Source organism: Mobula birostris, chromosome 28 (genome assembly GCF_030028105.1).
Source record: "Mobula birostris isolate sMobBir1 chromosome 28, sMobBir1.hap1, whole genome shotgun sequence".
Lineage (NCBI taxonomy): Eukaryota > Metazoa > Chordata > Chondrichthyes > Myliobatiformes > Myliobatidae > Mobula > Mobula birostris.
In genome coordinates, this window is record NC_092397.1 from 1549099 (window position 1) to 1562666 (window position 13568).

At 47.7% G+C, this 13568-nt stretch overlaps 1 protein-coding gene across 1 annotated transcript in view; it reads right to left on the reverse strand.

The window, feature by feature from the left end:
* The window catches only part of LOC140188906 (neurexin-2-like), a 698418-nt gene that overhangs the window by 389195 nt on the left and 295655 nt on the right, over positions 1-13568 (reverse strand). Inside the window, exon 4 of the mRNA XM_072245561.1 lies at positions 7010-7021. Within this exon, the coding sequence (XP_072101662.1) occupies positions 7010-7021 (12 nt within the window). The remainder of the gene's footprint in view (positions 1-7009; positions 7022-13568) is intronic.

A 13568-nucleotide genomic window follows, 5' to 3' on the forward strand; every position in this document is an offset into this window, starting at 1 on the left:
TGTGGCCATCAAACTTTACAACTCCTCCCTTGGAGGGTCAGACACCCTGAGCCGATAGGTTGGTCCTGGACTTATTTCCTGGCATTTACATATTACTATTTAATTATTTATGGTTTTATATTGCTTTATTTATACTCTATTCTTGGTTGGTGCAACTGTAATGAAAACCAATTTCCCTCGGATCAATAAAGTATGACTATGACTAATACCCTTCCCCTGGACAACATCGGTAGCGTGGAGAGGGGAGACTTGCAGCATGGGCAACTGCTGGTCTTCCATACAACCTTGCCCAGGTCTGTGCCCTGGAAACCTTCCAAGGCGCAAATCCATGGTCTCATGAGACTAACGGATGCCTAAGTTATAGTAAAGTGGTCAAGGGATGCATGTTCATGGTCTTCTGCTGCTGTAGCCCATCCAATTCAACGTTCAATATGTTGTGTGTTCAGAGATGCTCTTCTGCACACCACTATTGTAACGTGTGGTTAATTGAGTTACTGTCACCTTCCTGTCAGCTTGAACCAGTCTGGCCATTCTCCTCTGATCTCTCTCATTAACAAGATAATCTCTCATTGCAAGATATTACTTCCTACAAAGCAAAACCCAATAGTATGAATGTCAATGATGCTTCACTACCAGATGAACTCAACGCTTTCTATGCAGGCTTTGAAAGAGAGAACACAACTACAGCTGTGAAGATCCCTGCTGCACCTGATGACCCTGTGATCTCCATCTCAGAGGCTGATGTTAGACTGTCTTTAAAGAGAGTGAATCCTCACAAGGTGGAAGGTCCCGATGGAGTACCTGGTAAGGCTCTGAAAACCTGTGCCAACCAGCTAGCAGGAGCATTCAAGGACATTTTCAACCTCTCACTGCTATGGGTGAAGTTCCCACTTGTTTCAAAAAGGGCAACCATTATACCGGTGCCTAAGAAGAATAATGTGGGCTGTTTAATGACTATCGCCCGGTAGCACTCACATTGACAGTGATGAAATGCTTTGAGAGGTTGTTCATGACTAGACTGAACTTCTGCCTCAGCAAGGACCTGGACCCATTTCAATTTTCCTATTGCCACAATAGGTCATCAGCAGATGCAATCTCAATGGGTCTCCACGTGGCTTTAGACCACCTAGACAACACAAACACCTACATCAGGATGCTGTTCATCGACTACAGCTCAGCATTTAATACCATCATTCCCACAATCCTGATTGAGAAGTTGCAGAACCTGGATCTCTGTACCTCCCTTCCTGATTGAGAAGTTGCAGAACCTGGGCCTCTGTTCCTCTCTCTGTAATTAGATCCTCAACTTCCAAACCAGAAGACCACAATCTGTGCTGGTTGGTGGCAACATCTCCTCCTTGCGGACGATCAACACTGGTGCACCTCAGGGGTGTGTGCTTAGCCCGCTGCTCTACTCTCTATATACCCATGACTGTATGGCTAGGCAATACAACCATTGTTGGTAGAATCTCAGAGGGAGACAACAGGGCAATCAGGAGTGAGATATAACAACTAGTGGAGTGGTGCCGCAGCAACAACCTGGCACTCAACGTCAGTAAGATGAAACAGCTGATTTTGGACTTCAGGAAGAGTAAAATGGAGGAACACATACCAATTCTCATAGAGGGATCAGAAGTGGAGAGAGTGAGCAGCTTCAAGTTCCTGGGTTTCAAGATCTCTGAGGATCTAAACTGGTCCCAAAATATCGATGTAGTTATAAAGAAGGCAAGACAGTGGCTATACTTTATTAGGAGTTTGAAGAGTCAACAAATACACTCAAAAGCTTCTATAGTTGTGCCAGGAAGAGCATTCTGACAGGCTGCATCACTGTCTGGTATGGAGGGGCTATTGCACAGGACTGAAAGAAGCTGCAGAGAGTCATAAATTTAGTCGACTCCATCTTAGATACCAGCCAGGACATCTTTAGGGAACGGTGTCTCAGAAAGGCAGCGTCCATTATTAAGGACCTCCAGCACCCAGGCAGCCCTTTTCTCACTGTTACCATCAGGTAGGAGGTACAGAAGCCTGAAGGGCACACAGTCAGCGATTCAGGAACAGCTTCTTCCCCTCTACCATCTGATTCTTAAATGGACATTGAGCCCATGAACACTACGTCACTTTTAAATATATATTATTTATGTTTTTGCACAATTTTTAATCTATTCAATATACGTATACTGTAGTTGATTGATTATTTTCTTCTTCTATATTATGCATTGCTTTGAACTGCTGCTGTTAAGTTAACAAATTTCACGACACATGCCGGTGACAATAAACCTGATTCTGAGAACTGCCACTCATTGGATGCTTTTTAAAAAGATTTGCACCATTTTCTGTAATTCTGGAGACTGTTGTGAGTGAAAATCCAGATCAACAGGTTCTGAGATACTCAAACCACCCCATCTGGCACCAACAATTATTCCATGGTCAAAGTCCATTTTTTCTCCAGTCTGATGTTTGGTCTGTACAACAACTGAACCTCTTGACCATGTCTGCATACTTTAAAACATTGAGTTGCTGGCACACGATTGGCTGATTAGATATTTGCATTAACAAGCAGGTGTACAGGTGTAGCTAATGAAGTTGCACTGAGTGCAAGTGAACGTTTATTCAAACTGTTATAAACCATTTACTTTGGTCATTGTGTTGTGGTTGTTCCTTCTCGCGCATTGTGGCGCTTCGGGTGTCGTTTTTGCCGTTTCCGTAGCATCTGACTGCGGTTTTTCACGAGGCCAAGGTGCTTAACGTTCAACCCAGCACGGTTGGAAAGTGTGCAAGGGGCCGGCCGGATTCGAACTCAGGACCATTCGCCTCGAAGTCCGGTGCTGATGCCCCTACACCACAGGCCGGTTTTACTTCGGGAAGTGATGGTGTTAAATCATGGAATAATTTCACAGATTTAGGAAAAGTTTATCCCCCCCCCCCCCACCACATGGACAAAGGTCCAGAGGAGGCTTACAAGAATGATCCCATGAAAGGGTTAACACATGAAGAGCGACTGATTGCTCTGGGCCTGTACTTGCTGGAGTTTTGAAGAGTGAGGCGGGGGAGATCTCATTGAAACCTATTAAATGTTGTTAGGCTTTGATAGAGTGGATGTGGAGAGGATGTTTCCGATAGTGGGGGAGTCTAGGACCAGAGGACACAGATGGAGTGGATGTGGAGAGGATGTTTCCTATAGTGGGGGAGTCTAGGACCAGAGGACACAGATGGAGTGGATGTGGAGAGGATGTTTCCGATAGTGGGGAGTCTAGGACCAGAGGACACAGATAGAGTGGATGTGGAGAGGATGTTTCCTATAGTGGGGAGTCTAGGACCAGAGGAAACAGATAGAGTGGATGTGGAGAGGATGTCTCCTATAGTGGGAGAGTCTAGGACCAGAGGACACAGATAGAGTGGATGTGGAGAGGATGTTTCCTATAGTGGGAGAGTCTAGGATCAGAGGACACAGATAGAGTGGCTGTGGAGAGGATGTTTCCTATAGTGGAGAGTCTAGGATCAGAGGACACAGATAGAGTGGATGTGGAGAGGATGTTTCCTGTAGTGGGGGAGTCTAGGACCAGAGGACACAGATAGAGTGGATGTGGAGAGGATGTCTCCTATAGTGGGGGAGTCTAGGACCAGAGGAAACAGATAGACTGGATATGGAGAGGATGTCTCCTATAGTGGGAGAGTCTAGGACCAGAGGAAACAGATAGAGTGGATGTGGAGAGGATGTCTCCTATAGTGGGAGAGTCTAGGATCAGAGGACACAGATAGAGTGGATGTGGAGAGGATGTTTTCTATCGTGGGAGAGTCTAGGATCAGAGGACACAGATAGAGTGGATGTGGACAGGATGTTTCCTATGGTGGGCGAGTCTAGGATCAGAGGACACAGATAGAGTGGATGTGGAGAGGATGTTTCCTATGGTGGGGGAGTCTAGGATCAGAGGACACAGATAGAGTGGATGTGGAGAGGATGTTTCCTATGGTGGGGGAGTCTAGGACCAGAGGACACAGATAGAGTGGATGTGGAGAGGATGTTTCCTGTAGTGGGGGAGTCTAGGATCAGAGGACACAGATAGAGTGGATGTGGAGAGGATGTCTCCTATAGTGGGGGAGTCTAGGACCAGAGGAAACAGATAGAGTGGATGTGGAGAGGATGTCTCCTATAGTGGGAGAGTCTAGGACCAGAGGAAACAGATAGAGTGGATGTGGAGAGGATGTCTCCTATAGTGGGAGAGTCTAGGATCAGAGGACACAGATAGAGTGGATGTGGAGAGGATGTTTTCTATGGTGGGAGAGTCTAGGATCAGAGGACACAGATAGAGTGGATGTGGAGAGGATGTTTCCTATGGTGGGGGAGTCTAGGATCAGAGGACACAGATAGAGTGGATGTGGAGAGGATGTTTCCTATGGTGGGGGAGTCTAGGATCACAGATAGAGTGGATGTGGAGAGGATGTTTCCTATGGTGGGGGAGTCTAGGATCGGAGGACACGGATAGAGTGGATGTGGAGAGGATGTTTCCTGTAGTGGGGGAGTCTAGGATCAGAGGACACAGATAGAGTGGATGTGGAGAGGATGCTTCCTATGGTGGGGGAGTCTAGGATCAGAGGACACAGATAGAGTGGATGTGGAGAGGATGCTTCCTATGGTGGGGGAGTCTAGGATCAGAGGACACAGATAGAGTGGATGTGGAGAGGATGTTTCCTATAGTGGGGGAGTCTAGGACCAGAGGACACAGATAGAGTGGATGTGGAGAGGATGTCTCCTATAGTGGGGGAGTCTAGGACCAGAGGACACAGATAGAGTGGATGTGGAGAGGATGTTTCCTATAGTGGGAGAGTCTAGGATCAGAGGACACAGATAGAGTGGATGTGGAGAGGATGTTTCCTATGGTGGGGGAGTCTAGGATCAGAGGACACAGATAGAGTGGATGTGGAGAGGATATTTCCTATAGTGGGGGAGTCTAGGACCGGAGGGCACAGATAGAGTGGATGTGGACAGGATGTTTCCTATAGTGGGGGAGTCTAGGACCAGAGGATACAGTTTAAAATAGAGGCCAGGAGTAATTTCTTTAGCCAGAGAGTGATCAATCTGTGGAATTTATTGCCAAAGGCAACTGTGGAGGCCAAGTCATTGGGTATATTGACGGCAGAGGTTGGTAGGTTCTTGATTAGACGGGTCATGAAGGAACACGGGGAGAAGGTGGGAGGGGAAAAATGGATTAGCCATGGTGAAATGGTGGAGGGGACCCAGTGGGTCAAACAGTCTATTCCGCTCCTGTATCTTCTGGTCTCAAGATCGTAAGATGGTGGAAGACTCAGTAGGTCAGGCAGCGACTACAGAGGGGAATAAAGACGTACTGAATTCCTCCGGCACTTTGTGTACATTTCTCTCGGTTTTCAGCTTCTGCAGAGCCTGTTTGGGATCACAGGGGCGCTGTGCAAACTGCACGTAGACAGTGTCAGGGGTCAGAATTGAACCCGGGTCCCTGGGGCCGGAAGACAGCAGTCCTCCCCTCCGCACCACAGTGCCATCGGCTTTTGAGGACACTGATTGCCCTATATTACCATTTAAGAATTATTGGTATGAATAAAATATATCCTGAGATTAAAAATAGATACAAATTACTGGAAGTTGTCTTCAGGGTTCGGTTTAATGAAATTTGACAGCAAGTTCCGTTCACTGAATTGGGAGGAGATAGTGTCCTTTGAGATAGGAAGACCAGGGGCTACTTGCTTAGCCGCTCATGAACAAACTTGGCCTCTCCTGACGATGCCACAGATGAGTTCCTCTTTCTCCAGAAATCCCCACTCCTCCCATTGACTCTCTAAGAGTCAGATACTTTCCTCATCTCTGGCACCACACCCTGCGTCGCGCTCTCACCTCCAGTGTAATCTCCGAAACTCTGCACTGGAGACTGCAGGGAAGTGTGGACACTGCTGGGCACATCACACAAACCAGCATCCGATCCACGGACTCTGTCTGCGCTTCTCGCTGCTTCAGGAAAGCAGCTGGCAAAATCAAAGACCCCACACACCCTGGACATTCTCTCTTAGAGTCATACTCGTGGTAAATTACAGCACAGAAACAGGCCCTTCGGCCCATCTAGTCCATGCCTACTTCCCATCGACCTGCACTGGGTCCATAGTCCTCCATACTCCTACTATCCATGTACCTATCCAAATTTCTCTTAAACACTGAAACTGTCAGGGCCTGTGATCTACAGTTTGGACAATGTTTCAGTGATCCAATGCCTTGCTGCCTCCAAGAAGGTTCCGGCAAGCGAGCGCATACTCGGACGGTCTCGATGCAAGGAAATCGAGACGCGGAGCGAGCTGATGTTCGATTCCACTTTCACCGTTTAAAGTATCCATTAATCGCTGAGTAAAACATCCAGACAGATTAAGACAACGAGGCAGAAGACATGCGAGAGCTCAGCTCCGACTGCCTGCCCGCCTTTTGTTCGCTGCCGGAGAGGTTTCGGTGAGCAGCTATCGCTGTAAGGCTGACTGTGACTGGCAGGTCGGCCTCTCGGCCTCATGTTGTGTTCCTTTCTTTCAATGAAAGTTGGTGACAACGTGGGATGGTATTGTAGTTCTGTATTTATGGATAGAATTATTGTGTTTCTGGTCTGTGGACTTTTCAGATTTATGGTTTTTATATTCTGTGTTTTCTTATTGCCCTTTTCGTTTTGTTTTGCTGTGCAGGGGGGGTGGGGAAGGGGGGCTTAGTGGGGAATTGATGATAGGAATGCCATTCTTTTTTGTATGGGGGTTGGGTTTGATGCTTTTCACTCTGAACGACTTTCATATTCTTCCTTTGCTTCGTGGCTATCCGGAGAAGATGAATCTCAGAGTTGTATATGGATACATGCTTTGATAACAAGTGAACCTTGAGCCTTTGAATCGAGCTCACATACACCACCTAAACTGGCAGCTCATTCCACAATCTCAGGACCCTCTGTGTGAACACATTTCCCCTCAAGTTCCCCTTAAACCTCACCTTTCACCCTTAACCCATGACCTCTGGTTGTACCTCCAGCCAGCCTCAGTGGAAAAAGCCTGCTTGCATTTACCGTCTCTATACCCCTCATCATTTTGAACACCTCTATCAAATCTCCTCTCAATGTTCTACTTTTTAAAGAACACAGTCCTAACCTATTCAACCTTTCCCCATGACTCAGGTCCTCCAGACCTGACAACATCCTTGTAAATTTCCTCTGTACTCTTCAACCTTATTTACATCTTTCCGGTAGGTAGGTGACCAAAGCTGCACACAGTGCTCCAAATGAGGCCTTGCCAATGTTTTATGCAACTTCAACATGGCATCCCATCTCCTGTACTCAGTACTTTGATTTATAAAGACCAACGTGCCAGAAGCTTTCTTTATGACCTGAGAGGGAATGAATTATGGACATTCTCCCCTCTCCCATCGGACAGAAGATGCAAAAGCCCGAAAGCACGTCCCACCAGGCTCAACGACAGCTTCTGCCCGCTGGTATCAGACTCGTGGAACAGTCCTCTCATACGCTAAAGGATGGACACTTGACCTTACAATCTACCGCATTGTGACCTTTGCACCTTAATATCTGCCTGCGCTGCACTCGCTCTGTAATCGTAACACTTTATTCTGTGTGACACACATCAAAGTTGCTGGTGAACGCAGCAGGCCAGGCAGCATCTCTAGGAAGAGGTGCAGTCGACATTTCAGGCCGAGACCCTTCATCAGGACTAACTGAAGGAAGAGTCCCTCTGGATATACCTCTTGCCCATCCTCTGGGTCCCCCTCCCCCACCTTGTCTTTCTTCCCGGACGGACCTCCTGTCCCATGATCCTCTCGTATCCCCTTTTGCCTATCACCTGTCCAGCTCTTGGCTCCATCCCTCCCCCTCCTGTCTTCTCCTATCATTTCAGATCTCCCCTTCCCCTCCCACTTTCAAATCCCTTACTCACTCTTCCTTCAGTTAGTCCTGACGAAGGGTCTCGGCCTGAAACGTCGACTGCACCTCTTCCTAGAGATGCTACCTGGCCTACTGCATTCACCAGCAACTTCGATGTGTGTTGCTTGAATTTCCAGCATCTGCAGAATTCCTGTTGTTTGCTCTGTTCTGTGTTCTGTTTTCCTCGGTACGACCTCGATGTGCTGATGCACAGAAAGATCTGTCTGGGTCGCACGCAGGCAAAAGATTCTCACTGTGGTAATGCGACAATTATAAATGGATTAGTAATTCATCTCTCTTGCCCTTGGAGCCGGGAGAGTTTGTCACTGGGCACAGCACATATTGACTCCGAAAGCCTGAAGATTAAATCGGTCCACAGCCATCCTGGTATGGGAATAGAGTGAATCATAAGGTTCTGGTCTGTGAGCAAATCCTTTCCTAGACTCCTTATTAAGTTTAGAGCTTCCCGCAATCTCTGGGGTAACTTGCAAGGAAGGCCTTCTCTCACGCTGGCATCCATCAGCTCATCTTCTGAAACGATGCACAGATTAATCAACGGAGAAGAAGGTATTGTCTGGACTTCTCTCTCCCTCAACCTGTCTATTCCCTGACACCGATTCATCTATCCTCCTTCCCAACAATCCACTCCTTCTCTAACCTCATTTCTCTCTCAAACCACACCTCCCTTTCAAACCTCCTCTCCCTCACAAATATCGTCTCCCTCTCAAACCTCTTCTCCCTCACAAACCTCATCTCCTTCTCAAACCTCCTCTCCCTCACAAACCCCAATTCCCTCTCAAACCTCATCTCCCTCACAAATTTCATCTCCCTCCCAAACCTCATCTCCCCCGCAAATCACATTTCCCTCTCAAACCCCATTTCCCTCTCAAACCTTCTAACCCTCCCACACCTCCTCTACCACTCAAACCTACTTTTCCTCTCAACCATCACCTCCCTCTCAAATTCCATTTTCCTTTCAAACCACATCTCCCTCTCAAATATACTCTCCCTCTCAAACCTCTCCCTCCCAAATCTCCTGTCCGTCTCTAACCTCATTACTCACTCAAACCGCTCCCTCCCAGATCTCCCCTCTGCCTCAAACCTCTTGCTCCCTCCTCTCCCTCCCAAACCTCCTCTGCCTTTCAAATCTCATTTCCCTCTTAAATCTCATCTTTCTCTGAAACCTCCTGCCCCTCTCAAACCTCTGCTCCCTTCCAAACCTCCTTTCCCTCCCAGACCTCTTCACACAATCCTCCTCTCCCAAATCTCTCCTGAAACTTACATCCTTCCCAAATCTACTCTGTTCCACATTGTCACCTTCCCAGACATCCTCTCCTTCACAAATCTCCTCTCCCTCCAAAACCCACTCTCCTAAATCATCTCTCCCTCCCAGGGCTCCTCTCCCTTACAAATCTTCTCTCCCTTCAAAACCTCCTCTCCTAAATATCCTCTCCCTCCCAAACCTCCTCATCCAATCCTCCTCTCCTAAACCTCCTCCCTCCCAAACATCCACTCCCTCCCAATTCTCCTCTCGTAAACTTTATCTCCTTCCCAGATCGCCTCTGCTCGATATCTCAAACCTCCACTTCCTCACAGACTTCTTCAAAACCTCCTCTCCCTCCCAAAGCTCCTCACACAGTCCTCCTTTCCCAAATGCCCTTATCCAAACATCCACTCCTCCGTTCAATATCACCCTCCCAGACCTCCACACCCTTCCAAAGTGCCTGTCCCTCACAACTGCCTCTCTCTCCCTCCTTCCTCATCTTTCTCTGTCTGAGTTCTAATCATCCTCACATCCTACTCTTCCCCCTCTCTTGTTTTCGTTTCTCCTTTCAGCAAAACCGCACTGGTCGTAGTCGTCTTCCCTCACCCCGACGAGGTCCAGCTACACTGGCTGCAGTCCTCTCACAGCACCTCATCCATTGTGCCCGCTGGTGTTACCCCGGACTTCCGACCATTTCCCACAACACCTCATCCATTGTGCCCGCTGGTGTTACCCCGGACTTCCGACCATTTCCCACAACACCTCATCCATTGTGCCCGCTGGTGTTACCCCGGACTTCCGACCATTTCCCACAACACCTCATCCATTGTGCCCGCTGGTGTTACCCCGGACTTCCGACCATTTCCCACAACACCTCATCCATTGTGCCCGCTGGTGTTACCCTGGACTTCCGACCATTTCCGAAACCCACCCAGAGGACTTTTATGATTATAAGGAGTATCACCAAAGAGTCTAGCAGTTTACTATAGATATTCTGTGAAGAGCATTCTGACTGGCTGCATCACTGTCTGGTATGGAGGGGCCAGTGCACAGGATCGGAAAAAGCTGCAGAGATTTGTAAACTCAGCCAGTTCCATCATGGGTACTAACCTCCCCACCAGAGGACATCCTCATCAGGGAATGCCTCAGAAAGGTAGTCTCCATCATTAAGGTCCCATCACCCAGGACATGCCCTCTTCTCATTGCTACCATCAGGGAGGAGGTACAGGAGCCTGAAGACACACACTCAACGATTCAGGAACAGCTTCCCAGAATCCGAATCAGTACATATATGTATTACGCATCTGTTAGTCTCGTGAGACCATAGATTTGTGCCTTGGAAGGTTTCCAGGGCGCAGGCCTGGGCAGGGTTGTAGGAAGACCGGCAGTTGCCCATGCTGCAAGTCTCCCCTCTCCACGACACCAATGTTGTCCAAGGGAAGGGCATTAGGACCCATACAGCTTGGCACCAGTGTCGTCGCAGAGCAATGTGTGGTTAAGTGCCTTGCTCAAGGACACAACACGCTGCCTCAGCTGAGGCTCGAACTAGCGACCTTCAGATCACGAGACAAATGCCTTAACCACTTGGCCACGCGCCTATATATATATATATATATATATTTATATTTAAAATGTCAAATTAAGTAAGTAGTGAGGCAGTGTTCATGGGTTCAATGTCCATTCAGAAATCTGATGGCAGAGGGGAAGAAGCTGTTCCTGAATCATTGAGTGTGTGTCTTCAGGCTCCTGTACCTGCTTCTTGATGGTGGAATGAGAAGAGGGCACGTCCTGGGTGATGGGGGTCCTTATAGTGGATGCCCCCTTTTTGATGCATTGCTTCTTGAAGATGTTCTGGGTGCTGGGGAGGCCAGTGCCCATGCTGGGGCTGAGTTTACAACTCTCTGCAGCTTATTTTGATCCTGTGCAGCATTCTTCCTCCCTGCATCAGATTTCTGACTGGTCCATGAACTCGTGAACATTATGTCACTATATTTGCTCTCCTTTTGCACTGAATGTTCATATTTTTGATATTAGTTATTGTAACTGATAGCACAATGTCTTCAAGCCTTGCTGCTGCAAAACAGAACCCATATCCATGATAATAGATCTAACTCTGGCTATTTATTCACATGCAGGTCTCTGCACGTTCAACACTTTGCACCTTTCACTGTTTTGATGCTAATCTCTTCTGTCCTTTCTAAGGGTTCAAAGTGAACGACAGCACATATAAATTTGTTTGTACAGGATTGTCCGATCAATATCTCTTTGAATTTAGCCCAGCTTACAGAGCTGTCTCCTCATGTCTCCTGTCCAAGAGGTGGCAGGCGAGACTCCTCACAGCGGTTTAACAGTTAATCACTGAGCAGAGCTGCTGATAGGACTGCTCTTGATATCAAATGCTCCCCCCTCTTCAGTGACGCAGCAGGAAGCTGAGCAGTTACTGTACTTTCAAAGTAGCTGTATTACCAAAGTACGGATATAGAATGCAACTCTGAAATTCGCCTTCCCGCAGACAGCCACAAAACAGAGCAACGCCCTCGACCCCGTTCAAGGAAACGCAAACGCCCAACATGCAAAATAAGAACAACTTGCACAGACAGCAAAAAGCAAGCCATAGACTATCAAACTTCAAACGAGGAGTCCAGCGGAACGCTTTGCAGAAACTGCGTGCGAGGTTCGGTTACCATCGCTGGCTGTAAGGAGTTTGCATGTGTTCCTGTGACCACGTGGTGCGACTCTGCATGCTCCAGTTTCCTAGTACCGTCCAAAGTCAGGTCAAGGCAAGTCTGTTGTCATTTAACTATACATATTTACACCGTCAAACGAGACAACGTTTCTCCAAACAAAACACACAATAACCTAGGCAAATTAGAATTTAATCTACAAATGAATTATGCATAGATAAACAAAGAAAAGGGCATAAATTCAATAGGAGTAGATACATTACAGACATTTACAAAACTGTCAGATAGTCACATGGGTGAGAGAGAAATGGAGAGCTAACCAGGAGGGTCTGATTGAACTTGGAGTAGGTTAAAGGTCAGCACAACATCATCGGTTGAAGTGCTTGCACTGCGCTGTATTGTTCTACGTTGTAAGCTCTGTGCTCTAACATACAACATAGAACAGTACAGCACAGTAACAGGCCATTTGGCCCATCATGTCTGTGCTGAACACGATGCTGAAATAAACTAAATCCCTTCTGCCTACACATGGTCCATATCCCATCATTCCCTGCACATGGTCCATCTCCCATCATTCCCTGCACATGGACCATATCCCATCATTCCCTGCACATGGTCCATCTCCCTCCATTCCCAGCACGTGGTCCATATCCCATCATTCCCTGCACATGGTCCATCTCCCTGCATTCCCAGCACATGGACCATATCCCATCATTCCCTGCACATGGTCCATCTCCCATCATTCCCTGCACATGGTCCATCTCCCATCATTGCCAGCACATTCATGTGTCTGTCTAACAGACTCTCAAAGACCTCTATCATATCTGCCTCCACCCCCACCCCTGGCAGCTCATTCCACACACCCACCACTCTCTCAGTAAAATAACCTGCCCACGCATCTGCTTTAAATGTACCCTGTCTCCTGCTCACCTTAAATGCATGACCACTGGTATTTGATATTTCAACCCTGGGAAAAGACACTGTTTACCCAATCCAAAATTTTTAAGTTTTGGATAGAGCCTGCTCCTCAGAATTTTATAAACCAAGTATCCCTACATTTTCAATGGCCCAGAGAAAACACCTCAAGTTTGTACTCCCTTCCTCAACTTTTTCTGACTTTTACCCTATCCACTCTATCTGTGTCCTCTGGTCCTAGACTCCCCCACTACAGGAAACATCCTCTCCACATCCACTCTATCTGTGTCCTCTGGTCCTAGACTCCCCCACTATAGGAAACATCCTCTCCACATCCACTCTATCCGTGTCCTCTGGTCCTAGACTCCCCCACTACAGGAAACATCCTCTCCACATCCACTCTATCTGTGTCCTCTGGTCCTAGACTCCCCCTCTATAGGAAACATCCTCTCCACATCCACTCTATCTGTGTCCTCTGGTCCTAGACTCCCCCACTATAGGAAACATCCTCTCCACATCCACTCTATCTGTGTCCTCTGGTCCTAGACTCCCCCACTATAGGAAACATCCTCTCCACATCCACTCTATCTGTGTCCTCTGGTCCTAGACTCCCCCACTACAGGAAACATCCTCTCCACATCCACTCTATCTGTGTCCTCTGGTCCTAGACTCCCCCACTATAGGAAACATCCTCTCCACATCCACTCTATCTGTGTCCTCTGGTCCTAGACTCCCCCACTACAGGAAACATCCTCTCCACATCCACTCTATCTGTGTCCT